The 12166-nt window shown below is 56.7% G+C and overlaps 1 protein-coding gene across 1 annotated transcript in view; it reads left to right on the top strand.

Moving 5' to 3' along the window:
* Positions 1 to 12166, top strand: part of LOC127391142 (rho GTPase-activating protein 39-like) — a 55023-nt gene that overhangs the window by 22750 nt on the left and 20107 nt on the right. The window contains exon 2 of the mRNA XM_051633476.1: positions 3707 to 4105. Within this exon, the coding sequence (XP_051489436.1) occupies positions 3707 to 4105 (399 nt within the window). The remainder of the gene's footprint in view (positions 1 to 3706; positions 4106 to 12166) is intronic.

Below are 12166 nucleotides of genomic sequence, written 5' to 3'. Positions count from 1 at the left end.
TTCAGCATATTCTGTGAACATTTTTCCCCTCTGGTCAAACACCCCCTTGGTCATCTTCAGCCTCTCGGTTTAAAGGGGCGCGAAGAGGTCACCAGCCCAAGTCACCCACTGACGTGTCTTTGCACACAGAGATGGATGTCAGCCTGTGAAAGCGGAAGGCTATAGTTAGCAACACACACTCAGTCGTGGCCAAGTGCCATGAGAAGAATTCGTTATTTTCAATAGCTTGCACTTAACAGAAAATAGCTGACCTCTCCTCTCTCCCGAGGAGCAGCGGTGCTGGTAGCGCGGTTGGTGTCTCAGAGCTTTGCTGATCCAGTTGCTGGCAAAACTGATCAAAACCAGCGTGTTCTTGCACGTTAAAAAGGTTGGTCACTCAACTGCGTCTCCATCACTCAGCTGGGTCCTGCAGGGTTCTGGTTTTTTTCCTTGCCAAACAAATACTCTGTATCTACCTCCTGTCTCTCTCCCAGGCTGGTCTCTGTGTGTGTGTTTGCTTTCTTCTTCCAGCCCTTCCAGTGCCTGCTCTCCTCCCCCCTGCCCATCCCCTCCCAAGAGCAGTGGGCTGTGCCCCCACCTTTGGGTGAAGACCCCCACATTCCAGCACCAGAATAATTTGCCCTGAAGCTGCCAATGTGCCACCTGGGTCCAAGTCCCATTTTCAGTCCCCTGTGCCCCTTTTCCTATTGACTGTGTGTCCTTCTCATGATGAGTTGTGGTGCTCTCAGAGGTCACTGCTCCTCTTGTGTCCCCTCTCAGCTGTCCTGGGACCCTCTTTGCTGGTTCCTTGTCCTACCTGCACTTCCTTGCTGCTGTCTGTGTGGACCTGCTTGCCTGGCCCTCCTCCCAGCACTGCTGGGCTCTGCTGCTGCCCTCATTTTCTCCTTTGATGCCTTGTTTATAGATGACACCTCTTTGCAGTCGATGCCCTCAATAACAGCAGTGACTTGCTGATTTATTCTGGTGCCTGTGGTTTGATATTTCAACTGCATGGAAATAATCAGGCTGGCTCTGCAGTTCCCACCCCGAGTCAGGGTGTGGGGTGCTGGTACAGCTGCTTGCATTGCACCTGAAGTCAAATAGGGGAACTGAGGTAGTTTTAACCAAAAAATACCAAACAACAAGCCAGATGTTTTCTGGATGAAGGTTTTTCTGAGTGGGGTCTCCTCACAGGCACAATGGCAGTGTTGAAGCCCAACAGGAGTCGATGCCATGTGCTCTGCTCCCAGCTGCTTGTGGTACCAGTGGGAATGGTTGTGGTGGGAGCTGGGGGAGCTGACCTGGCTGAAAAGGGACCTATGCCACCAAAAAAGTGGCTTTCACCCTGATCAGCTTCCCCAACCAGCCTGTCTGTGGTGGCCTGAACATCTGCCCTCCATGAGGCTGTGTGGAGGTCAGCACTCCGTGGTGTATCTGAGGCGGGGAGAATTGCACCTTTTCAGAGGCAGTTGAGGTTTATTTTGAGTTGAGCTGACATTGTACCTATCAATTTTGCATCCTCAAGGAGTCAAAGAGCAGCCTGCTCTTTAGGGGGGTGTGCCAGGATGCTCAGTGGTTTTCCTAGCAGGGAGGTGTGACAAGCAATTAAATCCCCTCCCATACTTGCTGGCTGGGAAGGGACACACTGACCTTCTCCAGAACACCAGGGCAGACCAGGGCCACCCTGCCCTGCCAGCAAATACCTTCTCTCCCACCACTGGTCTGGCAAGGCTGAGTGCTGGGAGTCCATGCTGCCATTGCAGATGTTGCCATGTTGCCGTTCCAGATGCTGCCACCATCAACCCAGACCCCTCCAAGGAACCACACGCCAGCAGCAGAGCGTGTACAAGAGGGACGCAATGGGACCTCCCTTCTCCTGCCACACCTCTGGGAATGGCTCCTGGGGACATGCCCTCACCAGGGCCAACCCCTGAGGCACTGGGCAGAAGTGTGTTCCCAGGGTGGCCCTTGACCTGTTCTCCTCATGTGGCTTTTATTAAACACACAAAAAAAAGTGTGTTAAATAAGGCCTCCTTCTTGCAGCATCCACTGGCACAGGGCATAGGAAGAGGGTGGAAGGCCAGGACTCAGGGTGTGAGGAGGAGCTGGGGTGCAGGTGTAGGTTTTATCTCTGTTCTCAGCTGCACACTCAAGTGTGCTGTCAGGGGTGGCATCACTTCTGTGGCAGCATCTTTCCAGTGTGGGAGGAGACCTTGCTGGGGTTTGCACCTTCTGTTTACCTGGACCAGGGATCTACTGGAGAGAGTCCAAGGGAGGCTACAAGGATGATGAAGGGACTGGAACACCTGCCTCAAGAGGAAAGGCTGAGAGACCTGGGGCTCTTCAGTCTGGAGAGGAGAAGACTGAGGGGGGATCTAATGAATGTCTATCAATACATGAGGGCATCGAGAAGGCAGGACAAGCTCTTGTCACTTGTGCCCTGGGATAGGACGAGGGGCAGTGGATTCAAACTGGAGCCCAGGAAGTTCCACCTCAACGTGAGGAAGAACTTCTTTCCTGTGAGGGTGACAGAGCCCTGGGACAGGCTGCCCAGAGAGGTTGTGGAGACTCTGGAGACTTTCTAGACCTGTCTGGATGCCTTTCTGAGTGACCTGCCCTAGTTTGTTTGTTTCTTGTTGTTTGGTTTTTTGTTTGTTTTGTCCTGCTCTGGCAGGGGGGTTGGACTCAATGATCTTTGGAGGTCCCTTCCAGCCCCTAAGATTCTGTGATTCTGTGAAATGGTTTTGACTACAAAATCATTGAGGCACTGGCTTTGCTGAGCTGCTCTGCTCTCCCCTGGGCCAGCTTTTTAGGTGGGGGGTGTCAAAGGCTGACGTGCTGTGTATGAGGACTGCGCAGCCCAGCGCATCTGTTGTCACTAAACCATGGCCCTGATCTGCCTGAAAACCAGCCCTGCAGCACTGCCTGCCTTGCTGGATTCCTGAGTCCTCAGCCGGGCTGATGTGGGTGCTGGTGAGGAACCTGGCACTGGAGGGGCTCCTTGGGCAGCAGAGGAGTGATATGGGTCAGCAGCAGGCCATGTCTGTCCTTCTGGTCACCTGAACCCAAAGGACCACCAAATGCTTTGTCCCATCAGCCAAGGGAGGAGGGGAAGAGCTTGCCATGGAGATGGTCTTGTCCATTTACTCCCTACTTGTATCTTTTAGGCAATCAGGTCTGGGCTTGGAGCAGGACCCCTCCAGCCCCTTGATGTGTGAGCCCTGCTGACAGACAGTTGTGGGCAGGCTGCCTGCATCGTCAGGAAGCAGGGGTTTGGTCTCCATTAACGACAGGGTTGCAGCTCCCAAAAGGAGCAGATCCTGCTCTGCAGATCCTCCCTGCTCTCGAGGGCGAGTTCCCCCACACGTCTCGCCAGGTGCCAGCACTCTTGCCATGACACCAGCCCTTGAGATGTGAGTTATCAGATCATCGGCAGACGATGCTCACCCGCCCTGTGCCTCTTGTCCTGGGCTGGGACACTGTGACAGGGCTCGGGGGGTGACCTCCCCTTCTTAGTGCTAGGGAGCTGCTGATTTGGCTCAGCCTCACCTCAAGCCCTTCCCCTCATCTTCTTCTGAGCTTGTTAGATCCCTGAATGGCCCCAAGGGCTGCTTTGATCTGCAGCAGGGCCACCTGGCCCAGAGGCAGCGGCTCTTACAGGACTCCCAGACACCCCATTTGCCTCGAGCTTCTGGCCCAGACTAACGTGGCTCTTGTGTCCCTGCAGCTCGGACTGGGTGGAGATCATCGAGCCCCGCTCGCAGGAGCGGATGTACGTCAACCTGACCACCGGCGAGTGCGGCTGGGAGCCCCCTCCCAACCTGAAGGTGCGCCAGTCGGACCAGAGGCAGTGGTGGGAGCTCTTCGACCACAACAACAACCGCTTCTACTACTACAATGCCATCACCCAGCAGACGGTGTGGCACCGGCCCCAGGGCTGTGACATCGTGCCCTTGGCGCAGCTCCAGGCCATGAAGCGCAGCTCCCAGCCCGACGGCCGGGGCCGGCAGCACCGCGGCAGCACCGGCAGCGAGGGCAGAAGCACTCCCATCCAGATGGCCCTCCTGCAGGAGATGGAGAAGGGCAAGGGGGACTGCGCCGCCGAGAAGAGGAAGGACCCTGGCAGGTAGGGAGAGCTTCAGCCTTCTCTGTTGATCGCTGTTGGGAGGCTCCAGCGGCCAGGGGGGCACTGCCTGCCTGGCAGGTGGGCTGGGAAGCTCTGCTGCCCCGAGGGGTGCAGCGCTGGGCAAAGTGCTGCCCACCCAGCATGGCCCCCCACGTGCCCTCCTCATCTTGGGGTACAGCCATCTGCCTTCTCCACTGCAGGACTGCTTGGACTGCCCTGGTCTGGGCCAGGCCCCCTGGTGTGAGGCACCAGGGAACCACACGGCAAAAGATAATCATTGCTCCAGAGCCCTTTGTGCTGAACAGAGGAGAAGGGACGGGCAGGAGTGTCAGGCAGTGACAAGACCTCCAGCGGTTGCTCCTGGCAGGGTTTGCTGGGATGGCAGAGCTGAGGGGTTTGGCTGCTGTGGGTGAGCCTGGCTGCTCTGGCTCTTTCCCTGCTCACTCGCTCAGCTGCTGGGCTGTGCTTGCAGCTTCAGCCAGGGAGGGAGGTGGGGCTGCAAGGACAGAGCTCCTGGGCACAGTTATTTGCTCACATTAAGCCCAAAATGCAAGAACAGTAAGGAGATGCTGTTTTGTTTGGCAAAGAGATTTTCTTACACTCAAACCAGTTTGACAACAATCGGGGGGAGGGTTTTTTTGTATTGAAACTGCCAGCTTCAGCTGCACAAAAGCATCACCTCCTCAGTCTCTGTAGGGATGGCTCCTCTGGGGCTGCTCTGCCTCCTTTCTGCCCTGTCCCGTCATCCTGCCATGGAGAACATGGCACTAACAGCTGGGGAGGCCATGCAGTGAGTGGAGCTGAGTCACCTTGAGCAGAAGTGACTCAACCAAGGGCAAGAGCAGAGCTTGGGTGAGCCTGGCTCTCCTGCCACCACAGCAGTGCCCCTTGTCCCCGCTTCTGGGCAGTGCAGCAAACCATTTCTTTAACAGCTTGGGTTCTGGATCAAGGTTCCCTCTCCGTGCACCTGCTGCTGGTGGGGAGAGGAGAAAAAAGCCAAGATGATGAAAACCACGCAGGATGGCAATTCTCGAAAATATGTTCTCTAGAGCACCCAAAACTGAACTTTGCTACTTGTTGCTGCCCCCTGTGAGAAGCTGCTGTATTCACTTCAGAACTGAGGTTGGGAGACACTGGTGGTGCACATAAAGTGCACCAGGGAGAGCCCAGAGCTTTACTGGTGCCTGTGATGCTTCCTGTGCCTTCTGCCCCACAAGCAGCCCCTCTGAGCTTCAGACCCATCCAGAGGATGATCCCTGCCCTGATAGCAGAAACCCAAACAGTAAGAAATGCTTTAAGCAGAACCCCAGTAGCTCCCAGTTCCCTGTGGTCCTCCCAGTGACCACAGGTGAGCCACAGGCAGATGGGATTTGCTGCAAGCTGACCAGCTTCCCCTCGTTGTCCCTCTGAAGCTTGGTGCTGTGGGGCAGCTTGAATGGGCACCAATAAACCCCAAGTTTCTAGAGGAGTGAGTGCAAGAGTAAAGGGTATAACCTATCCTGAGCTCCACTGGCTTCAGAATATTTCTCCCTCAGGCTCTCAGGAGGGGAACGTGGCCTCCACTGCCTCAGTCTGGGGAATGGCTGTGCCTCAAGGGACAAGCAGTGCCAGCTCTGCCCTGTACCTCAGCTCTCCAGCCCTCTTGTCAGGGAGGACCCCTCACAGGGGCAATGCAGTGTGGGCAGGGCTTTGCTTTACCTTTCCTTGCCAGCCAGGCTGGTGCCAGGCAGCATCTTGGGCATTGCTGAAGCACTTTGAGCCTTCAATGAACTCTGTTGAAGGGCAAGTGCTGGGAAAGGTGTGAGTTGCAGCTCTCTTAGGAGGTCATGGGCTGCTTGGCAGTTTGAGGCTATTTTTGATCCTCACACCAGTAAGCCAACAGTATTTGCCTGTGGAAGCAGGAGACTGAGCACTGTTTCCTTGCACATCCATCACATGTTGTCACTGCTGTTTGTGAGCACGCGTTGCACGTCCAGTTATGGTGCAGAGGACGATTTCCCTCCCCGAGTCTGATACCTGGGAGAGATTTCTTGATTTCTTGCCTTTTGCTAGCTCATAAAATAGAGAGCAAAGAGCTGAGCCCAATGCAAGTGTTCCCAGGTGGGATCTAACACCCTTGCTGGGATGTCTGGTCTAGTAATGGCAAAAGCACACCAAGGCTGTCAGCTCTGTTGTCTGCATTCTCCAAAGTCAAGCAGAAGTGTGTCCTCTTCCTTCCCTCTGCAGGGACACAGCTGTATAAACAGAGGGGGAACACATCGAGTGCTCTTGGTAGCATTTGACATCTTTATAGGTACCTGCACTCAAGATGGTTTCACTTTTGTCTCTTAACAGCAGTGCAAAAGATTTGTTTGTCTTCCCTTCGTGTTTGTCGTCCCGTGATAGATGGAGAGGCCAGAAGAGACCAGCGTGGTCCCCAAGAGGGGCCTCCTTGAAGCACATGCCACAGAGAGCTGGGGGAAGGGATTTCATCCTTTTTCTTAAAGTAACACTTTGTGGTTGAGGTTGTTTTTTGCTTTTAGCAGGCTGCTTTTTTCCCACCCTTCCTTTCTCATGTCTCCTGTTAGTGCTGGTAAACCCCTGTGCCTGTGTCTCGGTGCTGCCAGACCTTCTGTGCTGCTCCCGACAGCCTCGAGCAGAGCCAGGGCAGGCAGGTTCTGCACCACTGCTCCTGCTGCCCCTTCCCTCTGCCTACATCTCCATCCCTCCCTCTCCCTCCTTGCCCCACCTCTTGCTGCTGCTCTTTCAGCTCTCTAAAGCCCACCAGCTCAGAGCAGCCTTTTCTGGACACTGGCCTTTGACTTCCCCAGACGGCATGGGGAGGTCAGTGCCTGGGGAAATGGCAGCTGCTTGCCAAGGGGGAGACGCTGCTGCCATCTCCAGAGTGTTCGGGGAAAGCTCTTCTGCCCCTGAATGGGCTCTTGATCCCACGTTGGTTTTCAGCTGCACTTCCCAGGGGTGCCTGACTGAGCACCAGCTCTGCTCCTCCCTTGCTGGAGCAAGGACAGCAGGCAGCGCTTCCCGTACAGCTCCAGAGCCCTCCTGAGCACTTGGGATCCTAGTACGAAGGAAGACAGGCTCTCTTCAGGGCAGGTGGGGGCCAAGTGATCCTTTCACATGCTGGAAATCTCTGCAAAGGATGGATGTGTTCTCTTGGGGACCTTGAGACCAGCCTGGGGCTGAAAGCAGCTGGGAGCATTTTGGAAGTGTCTTGTGAGCCACTGTAGCTGCACTGGGGTTTGCTGGAGCTGCTTGGACGTCAGGGATGAGAAGGGGCTGGACATGGTGAAGGGCCAAGGCTTGAAGAGGACAGTCCTGCTGGGAGCAGAGCCTGTGTGCTGGTCTACAGCACTGGGGAATGTCACAAGTCAGGGCCAGGAGTGGGCTCTGCCATCCCCAGCCCCGCTGTCCATGCTGACTGGCCCTTTTCCTCCTCTTCCTCTGATTCTCCCAGGGTTGGGGATTTGTTTCAGACTGGGGCTTCTGAGGTTCCCCTTGCATTAATGATGCATCTGAGTCCTCCAGGTAGAAATCCACTGTCCCTAGGACCATCCCATCGCCCAGGAGAGGTGTGGGTCCTGCTGTGTGGGCAGCAGGTTGTGCTTGCTGTCCCCTCCTTGCCCACTTTACCCATGGCTCAGCATCCTGGGCTGAGAGGAAGAAGGGGCTTGGTCTTAACCATGCTGAGAAGGTGTACTGGAAGGGGAGTCAGAGGGGATGTGTGACGGGAAGCCTGTGAAGGGGCTATGAGGGCTCCTCTGCCTCTTCCAAGTCTGATTTGCCTCAGCATGGGCTTACATCTCTCAAGGCCCAGTGTAAGTAATGCCAATATTAAGTTATTTACAATCAGACAAACACCTTGAGGATTCCTAACACAGGCTTGTTGCGTTCCTACGCTGCTGGCCTTGGGGCAAGGTGCACAAATAGAGTGTGTTTTTTGTCCACAGAGCTCTTCTCAGGGCCAAGCAGATCAGGACTTGGGTGGTTTTGCCTCTGCAGGGTCACCTCAGCATGGGCTCCAGAGGCAGCAGCAGGGCTGCCGAAATACAAATGGCCCTGTTCAAAACGCCAGGAAACTGACTGCTGGAAAAGGCAGAGCTGAGTTGTGGGACCTTTTCTCCAGGCTTCTGGGAGGGGAGAGCAAACAATGGAATGCCAGAGCCTCAATGGAATGCCAGAGCCTGGGAAGAGCTGCTGGGCCTGCTGGAGCTGGGTGCGGGCTGGGAAACCAGCACCAGGCTGCAGTGTTTATGTTGGAGCTGCTTGAAAGCGTTCCTCGAAGGAGCGGTCTCGAGGGACTCGGCAGGGTCTCCTGCTGGTGGCTGTAGAGCACGGCTGAGAAGCTGATTTGGGTTGTTTCTCTACCACTGGCTTTGGTTTTGGTCAGGGCTTTTGTTGCTCAGAAGGACCAGGCTGAACCTTTTTCCATGCTGGGAAGTCAGGAAGTTCCCATTCTCTTATGGTCAGTCCTTTCAGCAGACTGGGAATGGGGCTGAGGGAGGCTGTATCCAGATGTGGCCCTGAGAGATCATTCATGGCTGTGGAAATGGTCCTCCCAAAAAAGCCTAGTCTGCTCTGCCGTGGTGCCTCTTTCCTCTGATCTCTGGCAGCTGGAGAGGCTGGAGATGGGACTAGATGGGATGGATGGGTGAAGTGGGATGTGACACACGTTTAGGGGATTTACTTCTCCATCATTTTCATTTACAAACCTCCTGGCCAGGAGGAGCATGGTGTCTGTGGTCAGGCTGGAGCTTGGCTCCCGCTGCCCTCAGTGACATTGGAGTGGCACAGCTCCTCTGTCTCCTCCAGCCATGTCATACCCCCCTGGATATCCTGGCAGAGCCAAGCAAAGACAAGTCCGTGCCATCAGGAACACGGCAGCAGAGCCTGTTTCTCCAGGCCTGTTGCCCATCGGGGCACAGACTGTGAGTGCCAGAAACCTGCTGTAGGGAGGCTTGCTGCTTGTGACAGAACCCCTTGCTTCCTTGCCTTGCTGTCTGTCCAGCCTGTCCTGCTGTCCTGTTGGCTGCTCTCAGAGCATCCACGGAACAGGCGCAGAGCCCTGTGCTGGTGCGGAGCTCTTGTCCCCACCACATCCCACCTGTGCAGCCACGTCCAGTCCCATCCCCAAGGCATGGGATGCTTTCCTCCACCTCGGGCAATGGCTCAGGGCAGCAAGGACCTGTCGTGCTTTCGGACACCTGTCCCTGGGGCTGCACCAAGTTGCAGGTGGGCAGCGTGTCCTTGGGAGAGGCCTGGAGCACAGCACCCCCTTCCTGCATCAAACCCCTTGTTGCTCATCTGAGGACCAAAATCTGGGCTTAGCTCCGTTTCAGGGATCCTGATGGGGGAGGCTGTTGCCCGCTGGGATCCCACAGGACCCCCAACATGGTAACATCGTGCTGGGCTGGGAGCGCGTCTCGCGGGGCCGGGTGGGTGGCACCGCTCGGGCCCCGCAGCCGGGGACAGATCGGGACGTGCCCGCCGCGGCCGCGTGGGAGCGGATCGGGACCTGAGGGCTGGGGCAGGAGGTGGTGCTGGGCGGGCCAGGGTTCCTGCCAGGTTCCTGCCGGGTTCCTGCCGGGTTCCTGCCGGGTTCCTGCCGCTCCGCTCCAGCGCGGGGCTCCGAGTGCCGCAGCAGCGGGCACTGGTGGGGCTGCCAAGGCTGCTCCGCCGCGGGACGAGTCTGGCCTTGCCATGCCTGACGGAGGTGGGTCTGTGCGCCTTTGCTGAGGGTGGTTCAGCTGGAGGTGACACGCTGTAGGTCAGGACTGACCTCGGGAGGTGGGGTCCCCCACAGGATTTGGGGTCCAGCGCCTTCCCGAGAGCGCCGGGTGATTTTGCAGCCCTGCTGCTGCAGGGTGGGGGGAGGGAGGTGAGGGAAATGCCTGCGGCCCCAGGACTGCAGCTCTTCTTCCCCAGGACCCAGCAGCTGGATGGTCCAGAGGCGATGCTGCTCTTGCTGAGCGTTGGATTAAAATCATTCCCCTGCGATCTCCTGGCCTGTGCACTGAGTGAGGAGCCCCTGAGTGGCTCTGTCCTGCCTGTTCTTGACCCCTTTCATTGTCAGTCTCACTTCCCTGCCATGAAACAAGCTGCTGGTACAGCCAAATGGAGGGGTAGGTGGAGGGGAGTCAGAAATGCTCGTTTAGAAGTCTACCCAATGTTGCTGCTCTGGTTCTTCCTGTTGATCCAGGAGCTCTTTAAGGAACAACCAGGTCTTCAGCAATGCCAGCGCTTGGGATTGGGGCTTGGCTGGGTGCAGGGGGGTGCAGCAGTGCTGGGGGCTGTCCCTGCAGCCCCCAGGGAAGGATGTCTGGTGGGTCACAAGGCCATGGGACCTCGCAAATGCCACCCCCATCCTGCTGTTACCACTGGCTGTCCCCTGTCCTCGCTTGGCACCACTGGCCACCAAGCCCTGCTCCAGGCATCACACCTCTGGGAAGAAGCACCCAGAGGAGAAGCTGCTGGTGGCAGAACGGGACCGGGAGAGCAGGGACTGTGCCTGGTGGGAGCTCGGCAGGTGGAGGGAAGCCAGTCCCAAATCCCACCGTGTTTTCTGAGCAGATGCTCTTGGGACAGTGCTGAGATCAGCTGTGGGGTGCAGTGCTGTGAGCAGGAGGTGGTGGCTGGGGGACAGTCCTTCCTAGTGGTGCCAGCATCTCCATCTTGAAGTAGTGTCAGGAGCTCCCTGAAAGTGCAACCCTGCGTGGCTTTAGTGGGGAGGTGCTGGAGGATGTCCCTGGAGCAAGGGGACCCCGGGATGGGAAGAAGACAGCAGCCCTTTCTCAAACACTTTCCAGTCTCCTGAGTGGTTGCATGAGGCAGGGAGTCTGGCATGGGGAAGGAGCCAGGCCCTGCAAGGCAGTTGGGTGGCCAGAGCATGGTGAGGCCTTTGGACCCTGGCTGGGAGCCAGGGCTGCACCCACGGCGTGTCCCACATGGCTCCCAGCGCCGCTCTGCCCCAGGGGGTCGCCCTGATGCGGCGCCGTCAGAGCATGTTCTGCCAAAAATACAGCAAGCAGTGGGTGGAGAGGGGAGTGGAGTGAGTGGGAGCAGATGCGGGGTACTGGGAGTGGGGTAGAGGATGGGGAACAGGTAACTGGGGGGAGCAGGTGAAATAGGGCACCCACAGTGATGTGGGGCTGCTGCTGTGGGACACACCTGTCCTGTTGGGGTTGGGGAGAGCAGGGTATGTGCAGAGTCACAGGGGGAGGATGGGCAGAGAACCTCCAGAGAAGCTGTGCTGACACACAGGGCTGGCACCTGGCAGGTGTCAGGTCTGGAAAGCAGAGCAGAGGGTTAGGATGTCTGCATGTCTTGGAGCTTGGTGGGGAAGGCACAAGCATCCCTGAGAGGCAGCCCTGGGTGTGTGATGGAGCTGGGTCTGTCTGCCTGCACAGGGCTGAGCAGGACAGGTCGGGAGCATGGGATGGGAAACAAGCAAAGTTCAAATAGAGCAAAATGGCTGTGAAGATATGATGGGAACATCTCCTGTGGCAGACAGGGCACACACAGCACGCCCTCAGGGCACACCCAGTGACAGCTGGTAGTGGGAGGCACAAAATAGGGCCAGGTTCAAGGGGATCTTCCTGGGGACAGTGGTGCCTTTGATGACCTGGAAGCTCAGGCTGGTTTAACAGCCTCTGCCTTCCCTTCTCCTCAGAGCTCACAAACAGACCAGCTCTAGCTGCACCCTGGCAGGGTGGTAGCACCTGCAGACTGTGTCTTTGGCACTGGGGTGTTGCAGTGGGCACTTGGGCTGTGGATCCTGAGGACCACTGCAGGTCAGAGGATAGTCTCAGCAGAGGAGGTTTTCACAGCCATGAGAACTGAGCAGAGCCAGTAGGTTTGGCCAAGAAAACCAGATCTGAGGGCATCTGGACCTGACTGGGAGGATGGTCTACACAGAGGCTCAGTGGGTTGTGTGGGAGAGTAACACATCCTGTGAGCCAAGGACATCCACCCCTATACACCTCCTAGGTTTTTCTGCAAAATAAACATATGTTGGGAAACTTAAATCAAAAGATAAATGTGATCTACAAGGTCTGTCTTCATTGT

Source organism: Apus apus, chromosome 15 (assembly GCF_020740795.1).
Source record: "Apus apus isolate bApuApu2 chromosome 15, bApuApu2.pri.cur, whole genome shotgun sequence".
Classification (NCBI taxonomy): Eukaryota; Metazoa; Chordata; class Aves; order Apodiformes; family Apodidae; genus Apus; species Apus apus.
Note: the sequence above shows the minus strand (reverse complement) of the source record. Positions and strands in the feature narration are given on the sequence as shown.